At 36.1% G+C, this 11,967-nt stretch overlaps 1 protein-coding gene across 1 annotated transcript; it reads left to right on the top strand.

The window, feature by feature from the left end:
* The first annotated feature begins 222 nt into the window (after positions 1–222).
* LIN7C (lin-7 homolog C, crumbs cell polarity complex component) lies at positions 223–11,274 on the top strand. Its single transcript, XM_032414582.1, has 5 exons — positions 223–305; positions 3,647–3,765; positions 4,241–4,312; positions 6,389–6,598; positions 7,335–11,274. Exons 1-5 carry the CDS (start codon positions 269–271, stop codon positions 7,488–7,490), a joined length of 594 nt encoding a protein of 197 aa, XP_032270473.1. The 5' UTR covers positions 223–268; the 3' UTR covers positions 7,491–11,274.
* Positions 11,275–11,967: the final 693 nt, after the last annotated feature.

Below are 11,967 nucleotides of genomic sequence, written 5' to 3'. Positions count from 1 at the left end.
CTTGAGTCCGAGGTAGGGAGCAAGAGTCAGGAAAGGTGCTTCTTCATTTTCAGAGACCAGGGGATCCGCTAACCTCGGAACCGCTGAATGTTCTGCGCAAGACCAAGGCCAAGATCCCCGCACCCAGGTCTCCTCCACTACCCTCAGAGCCACCGCTCCTACTCTCGCGATGCTGTCAATCCGTCGCCCTTCCAGCTCCTACAAAGCCCCGCCCCTCCACCGCACCCTATGTCGTCATTTCCTGTGGGTCTGCAGGCAAAGGGAGAAGATGGCGGCGCTGGGAGAACCTGTGCGGCTGGAGAGGGGTGAGTGCGGCCGAGGCCGAGACCCAGACCGAGGTGGGCGGAGGGGGTGAAGGAATGCCGTATTGCCGGAGGGGAGGAGGGGCGACCCAGGCTCCGAGACCGGATCCAGGCTGTCCCTCGCGCCGAAGTCGCTGCGCCTGGCCCCTCGGAGGGCGCCTGTGGTCCCTTGACTGACACTCAGACCCCTGCTCTGTTCACATGGACTGTGCCCGGGCACAGCACAGTTAAACACCACCTGTCCGCGTTCGCAGACACACGCCGCATACGCGCTCCTTTGGTGCGCACAGCAGACGCGTCGTCCGGAGACGTGTCAAGCCCAGAAGCAAACATCACACGCCCAGTTCGGACCGACTGCACTCACTGCCCTTATTTATGCACGCACAAATCCCGTGTCCCCGCCTTCACTCACAGATCGCGGACATCCCGGACACACAGCGCATTTACCACAGAATCCTTATTTACGCACGAACTCCGTCATTATTTTCAGCACAACCTCACTTGTGTTTGTTTTGGGCTATTTCCTGGCCTTGGTGCCCCTCCCACGTACAGAGAAGGTGCTTTAAAAATTATCCTGCTGATTTGGTCTTGGGAAGAAGGTTACATAACTAGTTGGAATAGTGGTAGGTTGTAAAATATTGAACGTATAGTCTTATTCCCTCTTTACAAACCTTAAAACTTAACTGTGGCTGGTTGCTTGCCTTTTAGAGCAGACTGTCAAGGAGAGTCAAATCTGTTCTGCTGAGTAATTAGATACGGAAGAGCCAGTGAAAATATATGGCTATGTTCCTGTCAGGGTCCTCAGCATTCCACACTTTCCTTCCCCAAACCTTTATTTCAAGCATGCTTTTGACACACCAGTATTAGAAGTTATTGGTGAGTCAAAACCAAACTGAACAGTTTGAGTACTAGTAGTAAACGAAATATAGAGTGGCTATTGTAAATATCTTCCAAATATTAACATTTGCCTGTCAGCCTGAATATTAACTTCTGCCCCAAGAAGAAATATATTTTTGGAATTATTGTATTTAGAGAAACCTCTTTCCTCATACCTTCACACAAATGCTCACTTAACATTATTTATTCCTTAGGGTGTTCACTATTTGTAAGTCTCTTTATAAATGATATTGTTTCCCTCCTGCCCACCAGACCATTAATTAAAGCATCATTTTTGACAGAGGAGTAGCTACTCTGGGAAGACTTACTAAGTTAGGCCTAAGACTGTGACATATTCCTCCTGAGCACAATGGCACTGTGCTTTGTGGATGGGAACAAATCTGTTCTTTGTTAACAGGAGTAGGTGTTTTTCTTTGAAAGCCAGTTGTAGGATTCTAACATGTTGGCGGTCTTTTGTATTTTTAAGTGCAGCACAAAGTGTGAAACTTTACCTCTGGCATTTAGTTTTGGTAGTCATGGCTTCGTTTTTTTGCTTTTTCAGAGTTCTTTTCAGTTCTATAATAGAATGCTCAGCAGCTTAGTAGGATGAATTACTAGTGGTTGCCATTTAGCAGGATAAGAAAGATTACCTCAGCTGTTCCTTCTTTAGAATTTGGTTTAACAAACTCTATTAACAAACACTCCCAACAGTCCTACAGTATAAAATTGTGCATATGATCAAGATCCTGAGTGTCTTCTAAATAATCAAAACATGATTCAGTGGAATACATTTGAGCACGTATTAGGTACAGTTTAGGTTCAGTAAAGAGTTGTTTCAATTTTTTGTTAAATTTGAAATATTTATGTAGTTTACATATCATAACTTTGTAAATTAAAATAATCCATGAACCAACAGTCCCCATTCACCAGTCATCCTAGTGACAGGTTATCAGAATGGGGAAAGTCTGATTCCATTGCATTTGATTAACATCAGTTTAAGCTTTTATTACCTGAAATTGAAAAATCTACTTCTTTTTTCACTACATTTATTCCTAGTTTTGCAGTTGCATACACAAAGAAGGCCATATTAATTCTATAAAGAAAAAGTTCCAGACTTGTGGGTATAAGACAAAGTTTAGAGCCTTTTCCTTTTAAAAGGAGGCAAAGAATAATACACTAATAGGTACTCTAGCCCCCTGGGGTACAAAAACAGTTAAGAAAAAAAAAAAAAAATAGAGGCAGTTACTAACAGTGTTTTAAACATGACTCTGAATCTTTTTTTTTTTAATATAAAGATTTTATTTATTTATTTGAGAGGGGGGAGCACAGGGCAGGGGCAAGTGTTGGAGGGGGTGGGACAAAGAGAAAGGGAGAAGCAGACTCCCCACTGAGTGCGGAGCCTGACTCAAGGCTCATCCCAGGACCCAGAGAACATGACCTGAGCCTAAGGGAGATGCTTAACCGACTGAGCCACCTAGGCTCCCCAACCTGACTCTGAATCTTATAAAATTTCTTAATTCATAAAACACTCTCACACTTCCCAATGAGAATTTCCTAACATGCTTAATATATTTGTGTAAATGTGTACAGCCCTTTAATATTTCTTATGATTAATTAATGTTCAGGTAACATAACATTTATGCTCACTACATGCCAGACATGCATTTTTTGGTTTAGTTGTCAAGTAATTCTTATAAGGAAGGTACTGTTACTTCCATTTTACAGCAGAGACACTGGGGCACAGACGTTAAGTAACTTGCCCGAGATCACACAGCTAATATTGAGGCCAGATTGACAAAACTTTTTATTTTTCTATTTTGTAAACATATGTATTTGATTGAGGTTGTCTTAATTAAAAGACTGTGTTAATGATTGAGCTGAAAGCAGGCCACAGTTAATTTATTCCTTTATGCCATTGTTTTAACTGTGTCCCTGCCACTAACTGTATCTGATATTGAATGGTTCATATCCACATATAAATTGTGGTTTTCTTTGGGAAATGAACAGGAATTTCACTAGCACACAGTCTTTGCACTACTCTGTGCTTTGATTACTAATAATGATAGATAAATTTTTATTGACTAACTAGTTCCAGAAAGAACTGTCAGTGTTTTGAAGCAATAAAGTGTTCATGTGTCTCTCACATTTGAACCTGTCCTTTCCTGTGACATTTAGTATTTTATTTTCAGTTTTCCTCCATCTTTCAAAGATACTATTTTCCAGATCTTGTATGTGTGCAACATTAGGTTCTTAATTACATAAAAATTTAGCATTCTCAGATTTTGCATTCCCTCCCTCTTATGTGTATTCACATCCCCCCCCACCAAACACACAAGCTCACACTCTTACACTTTTTTTCTCCATATTTTACATTTTTCTGGTTAATCCTTGAGGATTGAATCCTGTTACAGGCATTTAAAGAATCTTCAGAGAAAATTATTTATCAGTGTATGTTTGTTTAACTCTAGATATTTGTAGAGCAATTGAGTTGTTGGAAAAACTGCAAAGGAGTGGAGAGGTACCACCACAGAAACTTCAGGCTTTACAAAGAGTCCTTCAAAGTGAATTCTGCAATGCTGTAAGAGAGGTAAGTAAATGGGATTAAATTTACCAAAAGCTTGAGTTAATTAGGTGTAAGATAATACTCTGAAATCTGGGTTCAGAAGTTTTTAAGAAAACAAACTTTAGTAAAATATTAGAACCTATCCATCTCATTTTTTGAAAAGAATTTTTTATTGAAGTGTAATTTACATACAATGTTATATGAATTTCAGGTTCTGTTCATTACTCAGTGTTCACCACAATAAGTGTAGTCCCCATCTGTCACCAGACATGTTATTACAGTACTAAGATTATATTCCCTATGCTATACTTTTCATGTCCATATTCATTTTATAACTGGAATTTTGTACCTCTTCATTTTTTGGAATTTTTAATAGAAAAACATTTTACCGAGATGGCATAACTGCCTAAAACTTGAACACACTCATTTACCTGACTTAGAACTCAAACATGGTATATTCTGAGATTTTAAATCATGATGATAACTTTGGGTTTTACAGGTATATGAACATGTCTACGAGACTGTGGACATCAGTAGCAGTCCTGAAGTGAGAGCTAATGCAACTGCAAAGGTAATTGTTTTGTTTTGTTTTTTTATTTAGTAAAAGTGAGAGAATTCATCATAAATGAGAGGTTTAAAATAGATAATTATTAGATATTTGATAGGCCTATTTTGAAAACTAACATAGAGTATCTTTCAAGCCACACTAAACTGTCTCAAATACAGAGACAAGACATTTTTTATTGGCTTTACAAGAAATACTTTATCATACTGTTTAGATAATGCATTAAAAATACACTTGAACAAAAATAGTAATGCACATGTAATACATAGTTGTTATATATAATATACATATTATATCACTAATTACATAAATTTTCATCAAAACTCTGAGGTATATATTATTCTGATTTTATTGGTGAGGAAACATTAGATTAGGTTATTTTTCTTAAACCACACAAACAGCAAATGGTAGAACTGGGTATTCCCCCAGGTTGCTCTTTGCTTTTCTCCTTTACCTTAACTCTGCAAATACAGGTAAATGTTGTTAGTAGGTTACCTCTTCAGAGCTGCATATGGCAGGTTTTATGTGCTTTTCTGTGCCAGTGATTTCCTCCGATATTTCCAGCATTGACCTCAATGTCTATCATGTTTTGTTAAAATAAATTAATATCAGCATTAGGTGACTTATACTAGACTTAGCCATTAGCAGATAATTTTGTCTTGTTAGGTACTGGTCCATAAAAGGAAATATTGGATTCCTTTTATGGAATATTGGATGTTGAATATAAACATTTAAACATGTGGGTATAGTTTGGAAGTGTGTAAAAAAATGTCTCTGTATTTGAGACAGTTTAGTGTGGCTTGAAAGATACTCTGTTAGTTTTCAAAATAAACCTATCAAATATCTACCATTTGCTATAAAAGTATAGAAACTTGGCTTGAAATTCCTTAATTTTATGACCTTCATGGCTTACTGAATTTCTGGGCCTTAGTTCTATTATCTGTAAAACAGGGCTTCTTTCAGACCTTGGAACCTAGTGGTATTCAACAAATCTTGATTTCCTCCTTCTTCCCATTTTTGCTCATGGGACGCTGATCTATCATGAAAAATGGTACCAGATTATTTCATTACCTTTAAAAGCAGAACGAAATCAGGGTGCCTGAGTGGCTCAGTCGTTAGGTGTCTGCCTTCAGGTTAGGTCATGATCCCAGAGTCCTGGGATTGAGCCCTGCATCGGGCTCCCTGCTCCACAGGAGGCCTGCTTCTCCCTCTCCCACTCTCCCTGCTTGTGTTCCGTCTCTCGCTGTGTCTGTCAAATAAATAAATAAAATCTTTAAAAAAAATAAAAGCAGAATGAAACCAAAAATCTCAACTTTGCGTTAGAATTGGTGTAGATTAGTCTAAATTTGAAAGTTTTGAAGAAGATGTGACTCTGTTTCATCTTCTGTGGGATTTTAGTATTAACTGGGTTGTTAACTGAAGCAACAAAAAAATTTCATGGTCATATGTATCCGTCTTTTTCTCAATATTGAATTATTTCTTTAATTAGCTATTTAGTATATAGTACAGAGATAGTACAGCAGCCCAAACGACTGCGTAAGAACACTTATCTCCTTACAGGTTATTATGTAGGTAGGTTGTGTCTTGTACAAAAGCTCCTAAAGGAGTTTTCTCTTTAATGTGCACCAGTGCTCATCTGCCAGGCAAGCCTGCTTGCCTGTTGCTGCACAGAAGTTCTGGACACTGGGTGGGCTGAGTAACCTAACCAATCTTAATACCTCCTACATGGACCCAGGGTATGCTTTCCAGTCATCATCTCTAAAACCCCATGCACTCACTTTTACCTTCTCCTAACTGCTAGTGAATGTGTGAGCGTGCAGACATCAAAAGTAAAGTAGTTTTTAAAAAGAGACAAAAAGGTGCACCTGAGTGGCTCAGTCGATTGAGCGTCTGCCTTCCTGGGATGGCCCCGCATCGGGTTCCCTGCTCAGCAGGGAGCCTGCTTCTCCCTCTCCCACTCCCCCTGCTTATCTCCCTGTCAAATAAATAAATAAAATCTTTAAAAAATAAAAAAATTAAAAAGAGACAAAAGAACTGAAACAATAAAGATCACATTTTTAAATATGTAAAATTTTCTTTGAGGCTACTGTGGCTGCATTTGCTGCCAGCGAAGGACATTCTCATCCTCGAGTTGTTGAGCTACCAAAAACAGAAGAAGGCCTTGGATTCAATATTATGGGAGGCAAAGAACAAAATTCTCCAATCTATATATCTCGAATAATTCCAGGTGGAATTGCTGATAGACATGGGGGCCTCAAGCGAGGAGATCAACTCCTTTCTGTTAATGGAGTGGTATGGATGAATTTTATTTCTATTTGTAGTCATGCATTGTAACCACTTGGGGGTGTATTTGAGTTATAGAAACAAGATGGGGGGGGGGAGGGTACCAAAAAAGCTCTGTAGTTTAGAAATCCCTTGGGGAGGGTATGTGCTACGATGAGCGCTGTGAATTGTGTAAGACTGATGACCTGTACCCCTGAAACAAATAATACATTATGTGTTAATAAAAATAAATAATTTATTAAAAAAAATAAAGAAATCCCTTGGGGGAATCCTGGGCAGTACTCTTTAGGACAGTGATACTTTTTAAGGCATTTTAAGTGTGTTTTGCTTCTTTTCCATTGTAAATTAGCAATGCTTAGTGTGATTGTTATGAAGTAATTAAGCTCTCCAGTAGTTAAGGAAGTACCTTAAATTAGAAGTCTGCCCTCATTTTAGTCTTACAGAATAGCAGTTGCTTAATTTACTTCTGACTTAGTGAAATAATAGGGCAAATTGATTGGTATTTGGAGTAATTATTTGGAACTTAAAAATCAGTTCCTGGACTATAAACAGAATATGATTTAGCAGAGAATTTCACACTGATTAAAATGACAAAGCCAGATTATCTCATAGGTTTGTAGTGTTGTGATGATAAAACATTAAAACTTTTTTACTTATATGTATTTTAAACATTTTTGTATTTTGAGTTACCTAACAAAACCTGAATATTAATTGTGTGTGTGTTCATGTCTATTTTTTTTCCTAGAGCGTTGAAGGAGAACATCATGAAAAAGCTGTAGAACTGCTGAAAGCAGCTCAGGGAAAGGTTAAATTAGTAGTACGATATACACCCAAGGTCCTAGAAGAAATGGAGTCACGCTTTGAAAAAATGAGATCAGCGAAACGCAGGCAACAGACCTAATGCAATTCAAAACTTTATATTCCATTTTGCTTTTAGCTAGGAAAGTTTTACTTGTGACCTACTGATGGCCGCAATGCCAATGATTGTAAAAAAGAAACAGAAACTTCCCGTGAAATCCTCCTTGCCATTTTATAAACACCTATTTTAACATTGTTTATGGTTCCAGAGATGCATACACTTTTTTCTGACAAGAAAAAGTGAAAGGTGATGAGGGCAATTCTGTCCTGCTGTTTTTACAGGCCTTTTTCAAATGCAGATTTTGTCATAAAGTTGTTATAGATTTTTAAAAATGCTTTTTTAATATTAAAATGTACTTTTACATTCTTAATCTTTTTTTAGAAAAAAAAGTTTTCTTCATTTGGCTGCTTATTTAAAAATAACAGTTCTCCAATTCTTTTTTTGCTTACTCTATTTTTTTTAACCTGTAAAATTTCTTTACGGTTTCCAAGAAATTAAACGTAACAGTCTCAGCTACAGCAGTTCATTACACTATCAGTGTTAACACCACTGCTGCATTTTGTACTTTGAACACATGCATAATATATATAATCAGTGGTAAATCATAACGCAGCAGAGTGGAAGTTTTTTACTTTTATTTAAACATAATGTATAATGAATATTCATTTATACTGATTTATAAAAGTTTTTAAACACTGAAACAATCAATGCTAAAATATATATTCTTTCATAATATTTGAGCAGTGAGGCAAGAGGATGTAATTTGGTTGTTGGCATTACTGATTATATCTATTTATGTTCAACAATATATCATAAATTACAAATGCAAAAACAGGTTCAGGTTTCATCTTTTGCAAATTTTTTTAATGCTGTTCATTTTTATTTAAATATATTTCGTATATTTTGGTTTTTCCATTCCTAGAGATGAGCCAGTTAGTTTGTGCTGGTAAATAGCAGAAGCAAAGACAAAAAGGTAGTACTTTTAACCTCACTAGCCTCAAGAGTTACACACTCTTAACTAGCTCAACTTAAAATAATTGATTTTAAATAGGAAGAAGATAGAAGTATATACTTAAGATACATAGAAATTATGAGGTGATATATTCATAAGAATCTGCAGACTCTTAAGTCAAAATGAGTAGGAACTCATTCATACTGAGATGGTTGAATTTAGAGATTTGATCTTTGATTCAAATGATGGGAATTCTGAGAGATACTTTCATTTGTCCACTGGATGTCACTCTTTTACTGAAAGGCAGCTAGTAGTGTAGGACTATGACTGAGGTCTTTTTCAAGATGGAAATTGAGAGTTGAAGTTCATTTTCAGTCACAACTTATAGGAAAATTTGTACGGATTTTAAGAATTTTAAGTGACAGATGCTAAAAAGAAGATAATGGGTTGAAATGTATAAGGAATTTATCCTAATTACTGACCCTGTGTAAAAAGTGGGCATTTTGTAACATTCCTTCAGGAAGAATAGAAATGTATACCTTTTTCTGCATGTTTGTGAGCACTGTGAGTCTTACAAGATTATTCCAGTTTTCAATGATTTTCAGAATAAAAGTCAATCAGCATTGTTATTTATCATTTAGGTATTGAACACTGGATTGCATGGTTGAATGTGTCTTTAGTCCACTATAAAATGTGCTTGTATTGATAGGATCATGTTGTTAAACTGTGTATTTTCAAAATTAATTGATGTTTTTAAAATGTTGAGACCAAAGTAGTGTAGAAGAATTATGGACTTATTTTAATTTAATTGTAAAATTATTAGAGGTATTTGTTGTAGAGCTTTACATATTAAAGAGAGATATTGGTGCATATAAAAACAGTAATATTATTATGCTCGTATTGCATTACAGGGTAAGTAAATCCTGAAAAATCTTATTTTAGTATAGCTACAGCTGTAGTAGCTTTTAAGGGCGTGTCAGCGTTTCATTATAAATTATAGCTTCCTGGTTCAGTATCTCAGCTGTTTCAGAACTTTCAGCCAAGTTCAATCTTTTTTGGTGTTGAAACTTAGTAAGTTGAGTAAGCTATTTTTTTTTCTTCTACAGTAATCCACAATCTGTTCGTTGTGTGGGTTGGCACTTATTTATAATTCTTAAAATAAAGATAGCTTAAAGGAGCCAAATACAGTAGTTTTGCTTGCTACTGTTGAGCATGAGTAGCAGTAGTTTGTTTTTGTTAATGGAGTTTTCACAGTGTATCCCAGAATTTTAAATCTTGACCACAGAAAAATACAGTCATTCAGTGGCAAAGATGTACAGTAGTGGTCTAGTATAGTGAGGGAATGAGGGAGTTGTCATAAATAAATGTATGATTCATGAATGTAAGCACATTATAAGTAAATAAGTTTTTTATTTGTAAATTATAAACTACCCAATTTCCATCTATTTTCTTGGTATTTCAAAATGGGTGGATTCAGTGATTCTCAGCCTTCGCTGCACATTAGAACACCCTGCAGAGCTTTAAGAAATAGTACTACAGGAGTCCCATTCCATACCAAGGAAGTTCAGAATCTCTGAGGGTGGGGCCAGATACTTATTTTTTTAAAGTTTCCAGGTGGTTCTAAAGGACATCTAGGGTAGAGAACCACTTGTTTTCCCCTTTATAAAATGTTCTAATTACACTGGACTCTGTTTGGAAGTACCAGAATAGAATAACTCAAATTACAGCTACTGTTAAGTAGCTGCAAATACAATAATTGATTATCTTCCTTAGTAATTTCTTTAGGAATAAAAGATATTTGGCATTCCTTATTTGGGAAGTAATTACAGTTTATCTTTTATCTTTTTTTTTTTTTAATCTGCCAGTAGTTTAAATGTAAAATTTTAATGTCTGTCATCTTTCTGCCCCTTTTGCCTTTAAAACTTAACAAAAATAAATGTTTATTTGTTGAGAAAGCATGTTTAAAAGCTGCAGATGAGAAATACTGTCATTGATAATTATGTGCTGTCTTCATATGGCCACTTTATCCAATAGTATACTAGATTATAATGGCCTGGTTTGGGGTTTGATAATTCAGATGTGTTTTAAAAAATCACTGTCTTCCTCTTCTAAATTTTTTAGTTATTTTGCTCAAGTACTTAAGTGTTTGGCTCAAGTACTTTGTTTACAATTTAAATGGATATTATAGCATTTAATAGAAGAAATGGCTATGGCTTCTCTGAAAAGAACATCAGCATGACTTGGCGTAGACTTAAAAGAATACATGTTGTGAATATTTTATAATGTGGAATGATCACTGAAATATCCAGGACTCTGGTAATTGTATTTCCTGAATAAATGTATGTTTATGAATTTTCTAACTTACATTTTGTTGTCTCTTCTAACAATCTGGTTTTATACTTTCTATTGTCCAGAATTCCAATAGTGTTTCTTCAACAGTTGTTGTAGTTCTGTAATGGTTAAATAGTGGAGAAAACCAAATTGCTTGCTCATTAATTTTCAAGAACTTCCAAACTAATTTGTATTTGGACATAGTTTTTAAAAATATCAACAAACAGTATGCTTCTACTTTAAATTCTTTAGTTGGAGGCAAAGAAATAAACCCCAAATGGATTTAACACTTTTTCAAGAGATGACTTAATTTACCAAGTTAATTCTGATTCTAAGATTTATTTAAAATAAATTTGTATTATGTTCTTGTTATTTGGATTTGAAAAAAAATTGGTATAACTACACAATAAATGTGTTTCTGAAAGCTCTGTATAACATAACTTTTAAATAAGGTGAAAAGCGTAATGTATGGTGGTTACTGGAGTGAACCTTTGAATTCCTATATTTTGTTTTGTCTTTCATAAAATATAACTACAGAAAAAATTCTCTTGTGTTATTTTGAGAGAGGCAGTATGGCATGTGATTGACGGCACAGCATCTGCGGGCTGACTACCCTGGTGTGAATCCTAGACCCCCCATTACTGTGTAATCTTACATACGTTACTTCTCTGTGCCTTAGTTCCCTCATCTGTCATTTGTAATAAGAATGCCTGTAACTGGTCATTATCTGTAAAGCCCTTGGAAAGGTGCCTGGCATAGTGAGTGCTATTTGTGTTTGCTATTATTTGCATGTAAAAGCTTCAGGGACATGTGGCCACATAATTAAAATTAGCAAGTTCTTAATTTTGATGCCGAGGAAATAGCCTTTAAATTATGCTTGAAGTGCACCTGCGTGGCTCAGTCGGTTGGGCATCTGCCTTCCACTCAGGTCATGATCCCGGCATCCTGGGATCCAGTCCCACATCAGGCTCCTTGCTCAGCGGGGAGCCTGCTTCTCCCTCTGACCCTTCCCCCACTCTTGTGCTTTCTCTCTTAAAATCTTAAAAAAGATAATAAATAAAAATTATGCTTGAAAACTCCCTAAGGAATAAGATTCATAAGCAATTTTCAGATTTCTGTCCACTCAGATCAAAGAAGCTAATGGAATTCTAAAATTAGTGGGGTTTTGGGGGTGGAGGATTGAGGCCACATTCAGAATGAAAATCATACTAAGTTCAAGTAAGGAATTTGTTCAAT

Source organism: Phoca vitulina, unplaced genomic scaffold (assembly GCF_004348235.1).
Source record: "Phoca vitulina isolate PV1807 unplaced genomic scaffold, GSC_HSeal_1.0 scaffold16, whole genome shotgun sequence".
Lineage (NCBI taxonomy): Eukaryota > Metazoa > Chordata > Mammalia > Carnivora > Phocidae > Phoca > Phoca vitulina.
This window is presented reverse-complemented; position numbering and strand designations above follow the sequence as displayed.

What these genes read in the sequence shown, in the direction of transcription:
- LIN7C (XM_032414582.1), top strand. Translation starts at nt 269, where the DNA reads ATGGCGGCGCTGGGAGAACCTGTGCGGCTGGAGAGGG. An exon ending in TCTGCAATGCTGTAAGAGAG is followed by an intron (nt 3,766 to 4,240) that starts GTAAGTAAATGG and finishes TGGGTTTTACAG; the next exon opens with GTATATGAACATGTCTACGA. An exon ending in TCCTTTCTGTTAATGGAGTG is followed by an intron (nt 6,599 to 7,334) that starts GTATGGATGAAT and finishes TTTTTTTCCTAG; the next exon opens with AGCGTTGAAGGAGAACATCA.